This window comes from Rhipicephalus sanguineus, chromosome 1 (genome assembly GCF_013339695.2).
Source record: "Rhipicephalus sanguineus isolate Rsan-2018 chromosome 1, BIME_Rsan_1.4, whole genome shotgun sequence".
NCBI lineage: Eukaryota > Metazoa > Arthropoda > Arachnida > Ixodida > Ixodidae > Rhipicephalus > Rhipicephalus sanguineus.
In genome coordinates this window covers 308,478,430-308,495,745 of record NC_051176.1, presented here as the reverse complement: position 1 = coordinate 308,495,745, position 17,316 = coordinate 308,478,430, and the positions used below count along the sequence as shown (strand labels likewise).

Genomic DNA, 17,316 nt, shown 5'->3' with positions numbered 1-17,316 from the left:
CGGTACTGCCAGATTGAAACGCAACCTCATTTTTTTTAGTGTGACGATTGCTATGAGAAATTGCTCGTGATAACCACGTCATACCGCTGCAAGTCTAGCTACTAAAGGTATATGTTGGCTTAGATGAGTGCTCAGGGTCAAAATTACGCTGATATGACACAAACGTAACACTGTATGACATGAACTGTAGGCCAGCATCAGTACAGTCAACATCCGATTTCTCGGACTCACTAGGGCCCTCGAAATCGTCCGAAAAATCGGGCAGTTTGAAAAAGCAACTTCATGCTATTCTATTCCACTCAAGCGGTTAAATCGCCACAGCCAAGTCCGAAATAGCTGGAATCCCTCCCAGCACAATTATCAGGCATTCTGGTGCGTGCCCAGGCTCTCACAAACACATTCGGTACCTGCCGCGAACCCCGCTTAACTAACTACGTGCCAACCGCCACTTGCAAGTTTGGATCTCGTGATGAGCGCCACTGATACCAGCAAAGCGCGGGATAGATTACGGCTCTCTCGCATGGAGCGTTTGGAAACGATGACGCGGAACACAAAGACTGTGGTGGAAGAGCGGCCGATTCGTCCGGCCTTCCCTGTACGTGTGCGCATGTAAACGATGAGTACACACATCGCTGAATCTCCGCCAATACGCAGCATTTGCTGCCGTGCAACGCCGATCGTTTCTAGTTGTGTGCAGCACATCGCCAACTAAGCTGACGCCGTGACAATGCTGTTGCTGCATCGTACGCAAGCATTTATCATGAAAGGGTTTGCGATGCACACTTTGTTCCTGACCGCACACAGCGAGGCAATGGCGAGCTGGTTTCATCCATGAAGGCAACGCATCTGTGCAGCGCACTTAGCGGTCTTGCACAAAGAGGCAGCATGAATGGCGGCGCAGCACATTTGGGTTCTCGCCTATTGAATGCATGCAGTATGCATGCAACTGCGCTAGGTCACATTCACTACCAAGCAGTTAACTGAAGATGCTTATCGTAAGGATTGTCAGCGATTAAGCCATACTGGCGTGTTTGCCAGCTGCCGCCATCACGCCTCCGTGCATTTCCGCTGCTTATCCGTAAAGACAACGCCGCACGGCACCGTGATAGCGACCCCTTTGAATTTCTGGTCTGCTTCACCTCATAACGCTTCGGCATCGCGGCAAAACTGACTTTCGGACTCTGCTACTGTCGCAAACAGATCGACTCGCAAAAGCACTGGTTTGAACCGACGAGATGACAGACGCAACAGAGTGGGGGCTTCAAATAATGCCTTTCGGACCTGCAATTTAGGCAGAAAGTCCGAAAAATCGGACGCGGAGGAGTTTCAGCGTCCGAAATGTTGGACGTTCCAATACATTGACGTCTATGGGGCTGGTGACGGTGCCGCGAAAGTGCTATCATTGTTACGTCATCTGAATCGCATACAACAGCCGCCCATGCATTGTGTACTCTTTCTTCTGTTCCTCCTACCCCTTTCCTATATATTTCCGAGACGGGAATAAAACTACGGACAATGCCTGGAGACGCTGTCTGATTCACTTCCGGATGCATGGGCGCTGCGCTCGGCACAGCTACTGTGGCGACGAAGATGGGATTGAAACAAGAGAAGGATCCTGCAGGACCGGACAACCACCCGGAACCCACGCCAGCCATGGCCCACAAGCTACCAGACTTCGATGATACAAGAGATAAGTGGCAACCGTACATTGTGAAAATCGAAGCGTACTTTGAGGCTAACAGTATCACTGAAGATGCGAAGAAAAGAGCCTTGCTTGTTGCCGCGCTCGGAACGTCGACAGTTGAAGTCTTATGTGGAAAAGTTGCGCCCCTAGCACCAAGTTCTCTCACCTACAGTGATGTTGTAACTACCTTAAACAGCTATTATAACCCACAGCCGAATGAAATTACCGAGCGGTTCAAGTTCTACCATCGGTGTCAGCAAGATGGAGAGGCTATGCACGCATTCATTGTGGCCATACGACAAATGGAAAATAATTGCCAATTTGCTTCAATGTTGCACAACATGATAAGGGACCGGATAGTGTGTGGCATAAGGTCCTAGAGCTTGCAGAAACAGCCACTAGCGAAGAAGAACTTGTCTTTGGCTGACGCTGAGGCCCTCGCTCTTGCCGCGGAAACCACAGAGCTAGATTCACAAGGCATTTCAGCCAACAATGAGCAGGCGAATATGCTACAATTATCGCAGCAACGCGAACAAGGCTCGAAGAAAAAGAAACCATTAACGTCGCAAGCAATGTGCAGATGCTGTGGCAGTTATGGGCACAAAGCTTCGACGTGCAGGCTAAAGAAGCTGCGGTGTTTCAAGTGTAGGCGGCAGGGTCACTTAGCTCGAATGTGCTCTCCCGAAACCACCACCGACAGAGCGCTAGCAGTAATTGCGCATGCAAGGGACGATACTGAAGATAGTGACAGCAGTGCATCACAGTTTCACCGCAAGGGCGAAGCAATGAATGCGACAGCAACAAAATGGAATGTTAGACGAAATACGGTTAGCAGCTAACTCCTTTAGGATCCGATCCGGCATAACTTTACAAAACGCTGGCGCAAGGGAACACAAACAATCCAGTGAGCAAAGCAGTTTTTATGCTGTCTGTTGCTTCAGTGCGAAGTAAGTGATGAGAGCACAGCACATACCAAGGTATGAGCTGTCTACTGATCTCTCTAGAGATCAGTAGACACCGTGTACGACCGCCCCTTTTTTGCAGTTGCTGCTCAAGTGACGCAGCCCCACACCGGCATCCCCCTCCTGCTCCTTCACCCAGCGGAGCTGGTCGCGCCCATTTACAGCCTTCGCAAGCTTTCATGCACACATAGAATAGCACATACGACGTGCGGGGTGATGTTATTGATTTGGACTTTATATGGAATATGACAGCAACAGCAAAATGCACCTTGATTGTCCAGATATAATTGCTATAGCAATAATAAAAGTCAAATGGAGCAGGCTTTGTCTGAAAAATGGACACAGGCTATATGCAGTAAGAAGACAGCACGTTACATGACCGGTGGCAGAACCATCACCCTGAGGTTTACCTTTCCTTGGGCATTTTTCGTCTCCACCCATATTTCGCCAGAGAGGTCAAGGCAAGGTTGCTGTGGCGGAGGTGGCATGGCCCCTGTTGAAGAGGGGGCATGCATAGAAGTTGGTGGTGGCAAACCCGGGGGTGGCCCCAGGGCTGGTGGTGGCCCCCCCATAGGAGGGGGTCCACTCATTGGGGGTGGCTGCTGGGGTGGGTGCTGCTGCTGGTGCGGAGGCGGTCCCATGCCAAACCCTGGTGGGGGCATCATGGGCGGCCGCGGGGGTGGCATTCCTCCAAAAGTGTCACCACCATTCTGGAAGTTTGGTGGCGGTGGTGGCCCACCCTGTCAAATGAGGAGAAGGCAGCACTTGCTGTTATACACACTTTCACAGTAATAGGAGTGTTTGCAAGACAAGAAGTGCAAATTTTCAGAGGTGGGCCAGCTCAGATAACTTTTGGAGCAGTTTTTGGAGCAGAAGAAATAGCGTTTTGGGGCAGGAAAACTGTGTTATGAAGCAGCTGGTCAAAAAAAAAGCAAGTCAACCTTTTATTACAGAATATCACAGAACCAAAGTAGTGTTCAGAAACTATTTTACGACAGCTACGGCAAATGTTCCGGGCCTACATTGTTCACTATGTAAAGTTGCAAGTTGAAAAAAAAAATTAACAAGGAGTGGAACCAAGGGGTGCAAGATGTCACAGATTTTGATATCACAAAGAAAGTAAACGTTGCATGAACATTTTATTTCGACTTTAATTGCTTTCACTTTTTCTGCACTTGCTGCAGAGCCTCTTTCAGGGCAGAGATTAGAGTTTTAGTTTAGTGCGCGCAACGGCCTTGCGCACGCAACGGGTGGGAGACAGCAAGACTGCGCATGCGCTGAACCTAAGAGAGATGCGTGCGTTTGCGCGCGCAAGAGATGCGCACGCTAGATCTCGGCGCTTACGTTGCACCCGCTACGGCCGTTGCGTACCTTACGGGCGCTTCTCTCGCGAGATCTCGACCGGTCGAGACAAGCAAAATGGCTGCGTCCGACAGCAACACAAGCGGCACGGCGGTCATAGCAGCGAATAAATCCCGCGTCCATTTCGGAATTGCCCTCGATTTGGAGCTCCTTGCCTACGTGAGTAGCTTGAATCCGTTCGCGGACCCAGTGCAGTGGACAGTGATCGCTGCAAAGATGTAGGAGATATTCGATGTCGTCGAGACTGCCGTCGCCCTTCAAAAGCCACCGCTCTCGGTTTGTGAGCATCAAATCGTCTATCTCTTCCCATGAAATAGTGGCCAAAAGGCGCTGATTCGAAAGGATGCTGGAAGGCATTTTTCCTCCCTCGCTGCTGCTCGCCTCGTAGAAGTCGTACCAACCGTCACCGTTCACCACAGATCACCTCAACAAAATTTGCGCCATCGTAAAATCTTGCCTTGTCTCGTGCCTTGATTTGTGTCAACTATGATCGGATATTGTAGTTTATTTCTTAGCCACTAGATGGCGCAGAAAAACACGCCGAGACGAAGGCGCTGACGCCTAGACGCAGTCCACGTTTCGGTTGTTGCGTACGGTAAACTAAAAATGTAGGAAACAGCCTCAACTCTAACGTACGCAGTGCGCAGGCCGTTGCGTACGTACAGGTATGCACGCACTAAACTAAAACTCTCTATTAATTCAGAAAGGAGTGCTTGGCCACTTTCCATTTTGCGAATATCATTCTGCTTAATGACGGAACAAATGAGTTCATCTGCACTAGAGAGCAATGCTCTGCTTGATTCCACTTGGTCTTTCAAGACCTTCCTGTCATTCTGCATCAGCTCTTCTGTGGTGGTGGTAGCAACTTCTATGACTTTTTGTGCACTTGTTTCAGTGCTGGGCCTCTCAGCATACTTTGCCCTGCATTGCTTGAAACTCCTGATCAGTTCAGCCGTAAGGGGAACTTTCGTCGCATCACCACTGTAGCAGCTTAAGTGACTCTTTATTTGCCATATCCCATTGATGCTTGCAATATTAACCCCTTAAGTGCTTTGCTGTGCAGTCATATGTGCACAACATACAAAATTATCAGGAAAATCGGAAACATCAAGTATACACCGTTTTTTTATCTTTCGTGGAATCGACCTGTATTCCTTGCAAATTCCTTCAGGTTTTCTTTTTTCCAAGCTTTATTTTAACATTAACATTACTGCTCCACAGGAGCCCTAATATTCGTTTAAGAAAGAAGCGAGCCCGCCGCTTCTCCAAAAAGTGACGTGAGTAAACTAGTGAGAGTGCCAAAGGCCCACCATAAAACGGCAACATATGTTACTGGCCTTCCAGTGAACCGAGCAAACCACGGACACTGGCAAAATACAAACAAGTGCGCATCGCGACTAACAAACTGGACATAACTTCAGTAACTGTTTATCATTACATCTGGACGTAACATGAACAGCATTCTTGGAAGCGATGCAGCACTGAGAGTTGCACTGTTGCAGGCCCCGATGAAACTCTCTCCGCACCCCACGCAAAACCCACTGGTAAGAGGCATTACCTCAGCTTTTCTTCTTGTCGTGAAAGCAAGTCTCGGTGACGGCGAGATCCTCCTGCTGTGCGAAAATATAGAAGGGACCGCGTGACGGTTCAGTCATGCAGACTTCATAATCAAGCATAGCGACTGCAGTCTGTGCTTCGGAAATACTTCGGGCATAGCAGACTTTCTTTTGTAGGTTTAAAGATTTTGCTTTTAATAGCAGTGTAAACTTTGCAGCCGTCTTCTGATCTCGAGGGAATTTGTCAATGCAACTTCATCGCGACCATAGGTGCCATTGCAGCCAAATGGCGCACAGAACTTGGCATGATGAGCCCACTTAAACAAGGCTGTTGCAAAGGCCGGAGAAACGCGACTGTTGAACTTCAGTATTGAGAATCTCGAAGTGAGCGAACAGGACAGTGAGGCGGCAAGTAAATCCCTGCGAACCCCACTGCTGAAACTTCCCTTGGCAGCAACTAAAGGCGCAAATCAACGTAGCAATCTTGGGCGTCCCTCCCGACGACATCACTTCTCTACGTTTATCTCTCTGGCGACGTCCTCTCCTACGTTCCATGTGTGCTGAGGGCATTCCCACGGCCAATGTTTGTCCACTTATAGCACCGTTGTTGAATTAAATATTGCGAAAAAAATCTACTAGGTATGTTATAAGAGGTAAAGATTCCAAATTAGCAATAAATTCAAGAATTGAAAACCGTTCCAGTGTCCCTTTAATGAGCTTTTACTCTACAAGGGGTTTACGGGAGGGTAAATAGGAGTCACAAGACGACGCATTATAGGGAGTCCTGCACTAAAGGTGCTTATGTTGTAAATGCTCTGAGCAGCACGCACACTCACCATGCCTGGTGGTGGTCCCATGCCCATTGGTGGTGGTGGACCCATGTTGGGTGGCGGTGGGAAGCTCGGGTCAAAAGGAGGCCGGTAACCGGGTGGAGGAGGCCTCCCCATCATAGGCCGCATCATTGGGGGTGGACCCCGACGCCCCATCATGCCTGGCGGAGGAGGGCCTCGAAATCGCGGTGGCGGGCCCCGAGGACCAAAACTGTAATGCAGAGACAGAGTGCTCAACCCCTACAACACTTTTTAACAGTGGAGCTGTTTAAGCTTGGCAAAGCTCCGTTTTCGGGACAACAGCGGAGTTGAGCAATGAGGAGCCAAGAGGGGAGCCCAGCCTAGCTATGCCAAGGCACACATAGCCAAGAAAGGCGCATAGAATAGATTGCAAGGAGGTGGGAAAGGGAAGTGAATGGGAGGAGGAGGAAAAGGAGGAGGGGAGAGTGCAAATCATAGCATAGCCATGCATAGTATACACCAATTTCACAAGGAGGCTGCCATTTTTAAAGCACTTCAAAGCTGCATCGCCATCTAGCATCTGCGATGTTTCACTGTCCTTCTGGTATGTGCGGTTCAGCAGCGGTGTATGCAGCGTATACGCCGAGTTCACAAGTTATTGCTGTTCTTCGCGGTACACGGTTAAAACACAGCAACGTCTTGCGAGTGTAAAGGCACCTAGTAAGTAATCGCTAAGCTGTCAGCTTCAAAATGGCTGAAACAGCAAGCAGCAGCGGCCCACGAGACATTCCCGCAGCGGCGCCGACGATGAGTAGAATGCCGATACAGTTCTTAAAGGGACACTAAAGAGAAACAATGAATTGGTTTAGATTGATAAAGTGTGCTCGGAGAACTCTTGTGTAGTTTATTTCACCACCACAGGTTTATTATTAGAGGAGAAAAACAAGTTCAAAGTTTTATTTTTAAATTTCGCGCCGAACTTTGTAATTCGTGACGTAAAAGGTTTCAAAGAGCATTTAACGTATTTTGGTGCCATTGGTTCAACGAAATTTCTACAAACTCGTTATGTCAAGTCTCTGGCCCCCTCAGAGGACAATGTACTTCTATTGAACCGATTAGGAACTACGTAGGCCCAAGCAGGCGCCGTCAAAAATATGTGACGTCACGGCAAATGGTGCGGGAATTCCAAGGTGGCGTCGCCACCTCTATTTTCTTTTTGCGCGTTTTCTCGCTTATTAAGCGTCTTCTCGCAGCAAGCGTGGTGTCTTTGGTATCACGGAAGACTACTTTACTAATGCGAAAAAAATCGTTTTGCTCTTTAGTGTCCCTTTAAGAAGCGCGTGTAAATTGGTAATTGCTTTGTACGTATTGTTATAGCTGGCCTCGTGGGGTTCTTGGAATACGCCCTATAAAATATCAACTTTTAGGACAACTCTCGAAGTAATTGGTGAAACGTAAATGGAGACGAGCGAACACGTATAGGCCATTGTCCGGCTGCACGCTAGGTGCGCGCATTAGTGTTTAAGGTGACTCTTGCGTTTCTTTGCCGTGATTATTCAAGTTCAACGTAACTCTAATCCCTAACAGATCATTAGGTACCGCTTGGCACGTTGCAATGTAAAGTTCGTGGAACGAAGTTAGCACAAACACCGATCCCTGTGTTGATTCGTGTCATCGTCGTAGTTAAAAGCTTGTGGCCTCTGATCGTTGCGCAGGATAAGAAAGAGATGTACGACGGGTGAGCTCAAAATTCGGCGTAGAAACAACACGATTATAAAATGAAAATAAGCCTGTTGATCATCTGGAAGCACGGCATGGCGTAAGTTCGCTTCGGCGCGAGCAGCAGTCACTGGAGATACGCCAACTAGGCGCCTGTTTTTGGTAACATTATTGTTAGTTTGTTTTTTGGCGAGTATTTGAGAAGCATTACGACAAGCGCACGTGTTCAGGTAACGACCTGGCTTTAACAAACGTGGGTCGATTATTCCCGACACCCAGGTTGCCGCGCGAAAAAAAAAGTGCGGTTGTCCTAACGCTACCCCAGTTATCGTCACAAAATTGACAAGTCGAGAAAGAACGTGCTCTCGACGAAGCGTTAGAGGCGCGTGCCTGTGCCAAAGAACACGTCATGCAGGCCTTTCTGTCATGTCGATTGGAAAGTGCTAATTCAATAATCTCGTAATTTCACGCACTAAGATGGAACATTTTCTAGCCGCAGGCATTGTAAATCATGTGCTGTAGCATAGAAATCAGAAATGTTGATGTTATGAGAAAACAACTCTTGGCCAAACATTTGTATATTAATGGTCAGCTTTGACATCGATTCTCTTTGGTGCAGATGATAAAGTGTACCAGCACCCAAGCACAATCGCAAGCTGGTGTGATGACTTGAAAAAATGGCCATCAGTGCCGACACCACATATAATATACTATTTGTTGGAGAAGAAGGCGTACGACCTAAGAGAAGCGAAGTCATTTAAAAGCTTGGTGCCCTTCGCATGCCTCGGATGCCAGTCTTTTACGCTTCCGAGGGTTGTTGCCACAGCCAAACACAGCGTAGTGGTAGCGTGTCGACCTGTTATCGTCCAACATTTCGATTTTCAGTAGGGCAATTGCTTTAGCACGTCGAAAAATGGAAACACACTGACCTCTCACGCATTACGCAATGCAAAGCGCGGGAATCCGCACACACCAGAGGCAGTGGCCGGATGGTCAGACACGCGGTGGTGAGAGAGAGAGAGTGGTGAAAATGCACCGGTTCGAGGCTATGCTCCTCCTCTCCGTGAAAACGGTCTATATAGTATAGCAAGAGGTGGGAAAGGGAAGCGAGGGTAAGGTGGTGTGATGCAAGGGTGATGAGGGAAAGGAGGAGGGGTGAGGGTAAAGAATAGCAAGGGAGTGGGAAAGGGAAGTGAGGGTGAGGAGTGATGTGATTTGAGGGGAGAGGGTAAAGCATAACATCGTCTTGTACACAGCATAGCAAGGGGTGGGAAAGGGAAGTGAATGTGAGGAGGAAAAGGAGGAAGGGAACGCCACCAGCTCTGCTGTTTCCTCAGTCTTCATACCACTACACTCGCGGACAACTTTTCTCGGCAATGAAGGGAAGGCTACAGAGCCGAACTACACGTGTACTATCACTGAAGAATATAGTCCCACAACTGCGTCCATGTTTTCTGCGTGAGAATAAAAAAAAACAACATTACTTTATTTTCTACGGGACGCTGTTTGAAAAGAGGGCCAGCACGCACCAAGGAGTTATTTATATTTGTTTTACTTTATGCAGTTCCATTTCGCGTTTTTGCGCGCATGAAAACGTCGCACCTTTTACGTGCCCCTTCCAGTCAAAATGGCGTCTTCGTCTTCAGGTTAGCTCTCGTCACCGTCCCTCTTTTCGGACGACTCATCGAACGAGCTTGTGACGAATATCACTAACAAATAGCTGTCCAAATCTGTGATGGCCACTAGAATAATCAAACAGCCATCACAGGAGATACGGAAGGTTCACAAATCAATACAAGTTGGAAACGCGCGCCGAACCGGACTACTTCACGGAGCAGTACATGTGCAACTTAAACTGAGGACGACGCAGCGAGCGATGGAAAGGAAAATGATAGGTGTAACCTTAAGAGACAGGAAGAGAGCAGAGTGGGTCAGGGAACAAACGGGGGTTAAGGACATCATAGTTGAAATCAAGAAGAAGAAATGGATATGGGCCGGTCACGTAGCACGTCGGCAGGATAACCGGTGGTCATTAAGGGTAACTGACTGGATTCCAAGAGATGGCAAAGGCGTGAGGGGGAGACAGAAAATTAGGTGGGTAGATGAGATTAAGAAGTTTGCAGGTATAACGTGGCAGCAGAAAGCACAGGACCGGGTTGATTGGCGGAACATGGGAGAGGCCTTTACCCTGCAGTGGGCGTAGACAGGCTGACGATGATGATGATGACATGTGCAGTAGCTCTGCCCCCGTAGCCTTTCCTTCATTACCAAGAAAAGTTGTCCGCAAGTATAGTGCATAGCTTCCCCATTTTTCTTTTCTTTTTTTTCATGGACTTAGTTGCTGCATAACACCGTGAACATACAGGCCAAATATAATTCCTGTACTTGCCCACCAGGAAGCCACAACTCCATAAATTTTTCGAAACCCACATCATCTCAAGCATTTTTCGTCTTACACAGGAGTAAACTCTATGGCTACTAAATGGGAGTTCTTAAGGCATTCCAGCTAAGCAGTGCCTCCGGCATTATCAAGAAAATCTTATCACTGATGGAGTGGCTGTACCACCTTCAATACAGGTCAACAGCATGGCATAAAGTCGCCCCACCAGACCAACCATTAGACGCGGTGATGGGCTGAGCACGGCAGGCAGCAAAACTCTGGGCACAGTTTCCAGGATAGAAAGGAGAGGACTGCGTGGCATGGCAGCATCCTCTTCTAGCCATGTGACACAGTATTGTGACACACCATTTGTGACCCAGAGTTCTTCAATCATAGGAGTTGTAAAACTCCCCACAGGTGCCATGTATCGAAATCCCGACATGCTATTAGCCGAAAATAGGAAGGTTTGCTGTGATTGGAGTGCCACCAGTACGCAGAAAAACAAGCTAATCAATGGTATTTTTGTGTGTTGCATTGCCCAAGTCCGCAAGTGATGCCCCATTGATGAAGCGAGCAAAGTGTTTATGTTCGGGGCTTACATTTTTCAGATACTGCAATGAAAAATTCACAAACAGGGGGTGTGCTGCTGGAGCAGACGTTTCGACAACCAGACTTGTCTTCTTCAAGGCTGCAACAGCTTTCCTTAGCGCTTGTGTGTCTATGCTTCGTACCCTCTCTAGTCCAAACAAAGGAGGAGGAAGGGCAACTGCGAAAGCGGGGGTGGGGGCCGCCGTGACGAATAGGGTGAGTCTAAAGGAAAGAGGAATATTCCATGAAAAAGAAAGAAAGCGGTGGCAGGGGGAGAGGGGGACTAGACATTTTTCTGAATTATGGTTGCCAGAAGGAAGCACTACTCGACAATGATAATTTCACAGGATGAGCACGGTTAGAAATTCCTAGAACAGCTTAATTCTCATTGGTTTTCGTTGTGTATGTACCATATCGGATGTATTCAAGAGCCCCCTCCGAAACGTTTATACCTGCTGGCTGGAGCGTATTAAATTTGCGACTAAGGTACGACACATTATACTTTCTGTCCCTTGGGGACCGGAAGTTTGACCAATGAAGTTTCGTCTCTTGGGGACCGGAAGTTTGATCGTCGAAGTTGTGATCTGCTACATTAAAACGATGTGCTATTGCTTTCGGTAATTTCTTCGCCGCGTCCACACGATGTCTAACAGGCTGACCTGTTTTAGCAATGTACTGTTTGTGACAATATGAACATTCGATCACATAGATAACGTTCGAACTAGTGCAGGTAAAACTAGATCTTAGACGATGGACGTAATCACTTCTGGTGCTTTTAACTATAATGTCATCTGGAAGGTGTTTGCAAGTCTTGCATCTTGGACGAGAACAAGGTATTCTGTGAGCAGTAGAATGAGGGTTTACTTTTTTCCATGCACTAACATGTCTTTGAAGTTCCTACTGAGGTGATATACTACCTTTGGTACTTTGGGAAATGCTTTTCTAAGGCGATCGTTGCTTGTTAACCCTTTGAGGGTCGAATTTTTTTGCAAAATGCACTCCAAAAATGTATTTTTTTTATTGCTAAATTGAATTCTTCAGACGATTTTATTTCAGAAACAAACTGTCTAAAATTTTTTTACGTGACTGCAGAGTGACAAAAAAAATTTTTTTACATACACATAGTTTATTTGACAGTAACATCAAGTTAAATCTTAAAAAGAGAACACTTATACGATTTTTTATAAAGACAAATTATGCGCTGTATTAAACACAGCTCAGACGTACAAAATTAAGCCCACCAGAGTACTTTTCCAGTAAAAAACGTTCTTGCTCTAACACTAAACACTTTTCAGCGTGTGATAGTCGAGATGTCGCTCCATCATCATCCGAGCCTGAACTCATAAGTAAATCCTCGACTGATGAAGTGACATCCAATGAATCAGATTCTGATTCGGCACTTGGGGAATAGTCCACATCGGAAGAATTGCCACTCGACTCACTAGCAGCAGAGCAACCGGCACGCACATCCACAACGTAAGCGAACTGCGTGAGTGAGCGCACAGAAGAAAACTGTATGGTTGTGCGCCCATCCGGAAAGCAAAACGAGTGAAAAAGCTATAATAATCCTTCATCTTATCACCAAAGAGACGGAGGTAGTTTTTCAGAGTCCCCAAAACGGGAAACACAACCACAGCGGCGTTGTTTGTGTAACTTAGCGCCGCACAGAAACAGATGTAACCGCGCCCAGGGAGCAATAAACGAGAGAGTAACAAGCGGTCACCCTTTGAGAGATTGGAAACCAGACAGTCATCAGTAGAGACCGGATTATGGGCAAAAGCCTATTTTGTTCCTTGCGTTCCTATCGTGCCACTTTGATATATGAGCATGAATTAGAGGTTAAGAAGGGCTTTTATAGTGTTTTTATAGTGCCTATAAATGCCTATTTTCGGGGTTCGTGCCTAAATGCCTATAAGTGCCTATAAATGCCTATTTTCAAAAACGGTGCCTATATGAGCACTATTTAACCTCAAATTTCGCTTTCAAGTGCAGTTTGAAACCGTTATTCATGTTACCGGGCAATACTGACCTTTTAAAACTCTGTGATTCAACCTAGCCCTCTAGTTCAACCAACTTCGGGAAAAACAACCGCTAGCAGCAGTGAACCTGAATGGAAGCCCGTCTCAGCGTCTGCAGGCGAATGGGGAGAGAGAAATGAAGATAGGAATCTGAAAGAAGAAGGAGAGTGGCGTCCATTGCCGGGGACACGGCGGGTGGCTTGTACAGCCGGTTGTCCAGTACAGTGTGCCCAAGGAAGTCAAGAACAGCCTTGAAGACCTGCGTGTGGTGGTGGGCAGGGAACAGGAGGTCCCTCTGTGCAGCCGCGGGAAGGTGGAGAACGAATGCAAAACCGTGCAGTGCCGTCAGGGGAAAGGAGGGTTTAGATCAAAATAAATAATAAGTGTGATGCACACGCGGCTATTGTTTTCTTTGTAATTTACTTCTGAAAAAGCCGCTCCGAGCTCACATGAGAAATTGTAGTTAGCCACTGGGCATTGCTGCGTGCCCAATGAAGAGCGTTTTACCACAAGAATGTTTTAAATTGGTTCATTATGACCCGAGAAACCGTGATGCAAGAAGGCGATCTTGAAACGCTTGCCACTAGCCCCGTGTATCCGCGTTGACGAGCTGTGTCGTTTCGGCGTTCGTTTCTGTGGGATGGATTCCTCAGTGCGCACACAATTGAAGAGGCTGGCTCGGATCACGTATCGTTACACTGCATCACACAGCTAGAACTGCTGTAAGGGACAATGCACCAAAAAGGCACCAAAAAGGCACCAAAAAGGCACCAAAAAGGCACCAAAAAGGCACCAAACGTTGTCGGGGCTGGCATTGGCACGACGCGGCAATTACGAGAACACGAACGCATGCGGAATTGCGGCAGATAAGTCTGGCATGTTGCTGTGATTAGAAGTAAAAAAAGAAGATACAAAATTGCCGAAGCTTGCGCTAAGCCGAGCAAAGCTCGAAACAGCGAAACTGGACCATTCTGAAGACTAATCTGGTTGCTTCTAGGTTGTTTCTAGGCCTTATCTAGGTGATGCAGGTTGTTTCTAGGTTGCTTCTAGGTCGTTGCAAGGTTTAGCTAGGTGATTCTGGGTTGTTTCTACGTTGATCCTCAGCGTACAGAGGTTCGAGTTAAACCAGACTGTCACAGACTGTCACGACACGGATGTCCAAACTCCCAAGACAGAACCTCGCGCTGAAACCAAGCGTTTGCAACTCTCAGATCTACGGGCACGTTGTCGTTGACGTAGGCCTTCCATCGCTTCGGGGTCTTCTCGCAGTCGCCGTTGCCTTTCCCGTTCCATAGTATTGTACGTACTCGGGGTCTTCGGCTCGCCGCCATCACTTCTCAGCCATTTGTTGGGCTAAATGTTGCCTTCTTCATCTTTAGTTGACCAGTGGTGGGATTTACCCAATTTCTGTGGCACCTACCCGTTTATGAAGGTGATAGTTTTCTGATAGGCACATATCCGTTTTCTGGTAGGCCGCACACATTACGGCTAGCCTGAACAGCTTCGCTGTTAAATTCCGTTTCTGTGTTTTATTATTTCTCTCAGCTTTCATTCATTCATTAAAGTAACTGATTAAACAAATTGCACAAGTCGTTTCAAATACTTCTTGCAGCGTCATGTCCTATTGTTAGCGACGTCAGAGCATCAATGTCTACGTAGGTGAGCTACGTCAGTGCCCAAATAACTACGCAGGACCACTCAGTTTGAAATTTCACGTCTTTCCGCAGCGCATAGCGTCGCAAACCTTGGCAGACGTGATCGTGAGCGGCCAGTGCATCCATTACACTTGTTAGCTCGAAATGCTCAAGCCTGGTGAGGGGCTCTTCGGGGTGTTCACCAAGAGGGGAGAAATTGACCCTACGCGATTCGCCCCGGCCAATACGAGGCATCCCTCTCTTCTGGTCTTTTAGTGGTCTGGGCATCTGCTCCTGTGCTGCCCTTCTCAGCCACGCCGAAACGAAAGAGACCCAGGAGTGTGTTGATTCGACGGTGGACACTTGACTCACCATGCCAGACAATAAAAGGAGAGACCGTGTTCTGCGAACCATGCGGGAAAAAGGACAATTTCATGGATGAACAACAACATTTCCGACTTTCCTGTCGTAGATACGGGTCGGGCACATCTTTGATTGAAATTATTTGAATTTATGTAAAAGTTTATTGTGCCTATATTTACGATTTTGGAGGCCTAAAACGCTGTTTTGCCTGCCTATTTTTGGCGCCTAAAACGCGCTTTTTTGGTGCCTAAAAATCCGGCCTCTAGTCATCAGCTTTGCGGGCGCGAGAAGCGATAACCACCCGAAGGACGAAACCAAAACCAGCTGCACAGCGTACGCGCACTCGGATGCGAAAGCGAAAGCCGGCGCACCGCTTTGGAAAGAAAAATGAAAAGAAAACAACGGAGAGACATCGGCGCATGAAACAAATTCCACATATTCCCAAAGTGTGGAAACACATGCCAAGCAAGAGAAATGATCGAAAAAGGCACGCGTTTTAAACATACAGGCAATGACGTACACTGTTGTCCTTTATGAAAGGGAACACGCGAGCGCGCGGCCTGAGCTCTGCGGCGGCTGCCTACAGTGCCATCAACCGACAGCGAAAGAAAGCGCACCCGCTTTTGGCGTCATCTATTGGCAAACAAAATAACGAGTCATGGCCGGTGGACAAGCGCTGCTAGATTACGCTCCCGCTTCGGTCGCGCAGCGGGCGATGCCGCCAAAAGCGGACGTGCTTTCTTCAGCTCTCGGTTGATGGTGCTGTACGCTAGCTGCCGCAGTGCGCAGGCCGCGCGCTCGCGTGTTCCCTTTCATAAAGGACGACAGTGTACATGTACGGCATAAACCCTTTGGTGCCAGTTAGACGATGCCGTACATGTACGGCATAAACCCTCAAAGGGTCAATACTGGATAGTACTTGCAGAGGATATTATGTATGTTTGGGAGTGCATTTGAGTATTTGGTTATATATGCTAGCAGAAGGTTTGGCTGTGCTACAGGGGCTCTTCTAGCTAGTGTTGATTTCCTGTAATAAAGAAACATTCAATATGTCTGAAGTTCACCAGGCTCATAGCTTCGGACATCCTTTGAAGCAGCACAGTCTCCTTTCTAGTGAGCTGAAGCACGTTTTTTTTTTTCTAGCTAATTTTGCTTCTCCAGGTGACTCTCATCCACGTGCTGCGCAGCGGGTCCACGCTTGTTATATTGATTCCCAAACTTGCGTTGACGTTTCTTTTTTGTTTCGGCACAGCATTTCGGCACAATGTATCAACACAAAGAAACTCAGTGACATACGAAATTACAATGTCAAACATTTTTAGCAATTTCATCATTTTAAAGTTTAACTTTACCTAAGCCCTACAAGCCAAGGCCATAATTATAACTTTTGGACTACAATTGTAAAATCTTTTCTCAAAGGTGGTGACTTACCTTAGAGGCCAACTGCAACGAAATTTTACTCGGGCGGAATCGGCCAGAAATACATAGTACACATACGGTAAGTTATGATAACGACAGTGAAAAATCTTGCAGTCGCATATTTAATTTATAACCGGTGCTCTAACTGCCAACTAGCAGACGATGCGGAGCTCTAGCGGTGTGCCCAGGCAAATCGGACACAACCGGACATGACGTAAATTGCAGCCCTGCTGCTGAATCTCTTTTCTGTGTGGCTGATTCGGAAAGTTTTGAAGCACAATGCCAACGAAATGCTGTGGGCTGCTTGAACATGTATGCCACGGATGGGACCAACTTTCCAGTTTTTCCAGAAGGTGTAAAGCTCCGGAAGCTGTGGACTATCGCAGTTAGGCGAAAGTATTGGGAGCCATTGAAGAGAGCCGTGCTTTGCTCGCCACACTTCAAAGATGACGACTTTGTGTACGACCAGTCCCTCTTCAGCCAAATGCCGCTCAAAATAGAAAGAATGTTGAAGCCTGACACAGTGCCTTCAAGATTCAGCCACTGCAAACCCAACAGCAGGAAGCCCTGACCGGTGTTCGAGAAGCGCCAGCGACAAGAGGTATTTGTATTTCCAGATTTATTTTAAGCGACACTAAAAGTATCACTGTGCGACACTCGCACGTATGCGTAACAATTCTTAGGTCGTAAGGAATGCACTGGTGAGCGCCAAAGCTGCCCTTGCTTCTGACAGACAGTGCACGCAGTCGACGAGTACCGAGGCACTCGACGGCAACCAGGCTGACAGTGGGATGTATTCGCCAATGACGAATGCTGAGGTGACGGAGCTCACGGACAGCA

The 17,316-nt window shown here is 47.5% G+C and overlaps 1 protein-coding gene across 3 annotated transcripts in view; it reads right to left on the bottom strand.

The window, feature by feature from the left end:
- Positions 1–17,316, bottom strand: part of LOC119379424 (transcription elongation regulator 1) — a 417,021-nt gene that overhangs the window by 359,985 nt on the left and 39,720 nt on the right. For all 3 annotated transcript variants that reach the window (XM_037648731.2, XM_049411976.1, XM_037648732.2), the window contains exons 2-3: positions 6,401–6,605; positions 3,057–3,386 (exon numbers count right to left, since the gene is read on the bottom strand). In XM_037648731.2, coding sequence (XP_037504659.1) covers positions 3,057–3,386; positions 6,401–6,605 — 535 coding nt within the window. The remainder of the gene's footprint in view (positions 1–3,056; positions 3,387–6,400; positions 6,606–17,316) is intronic.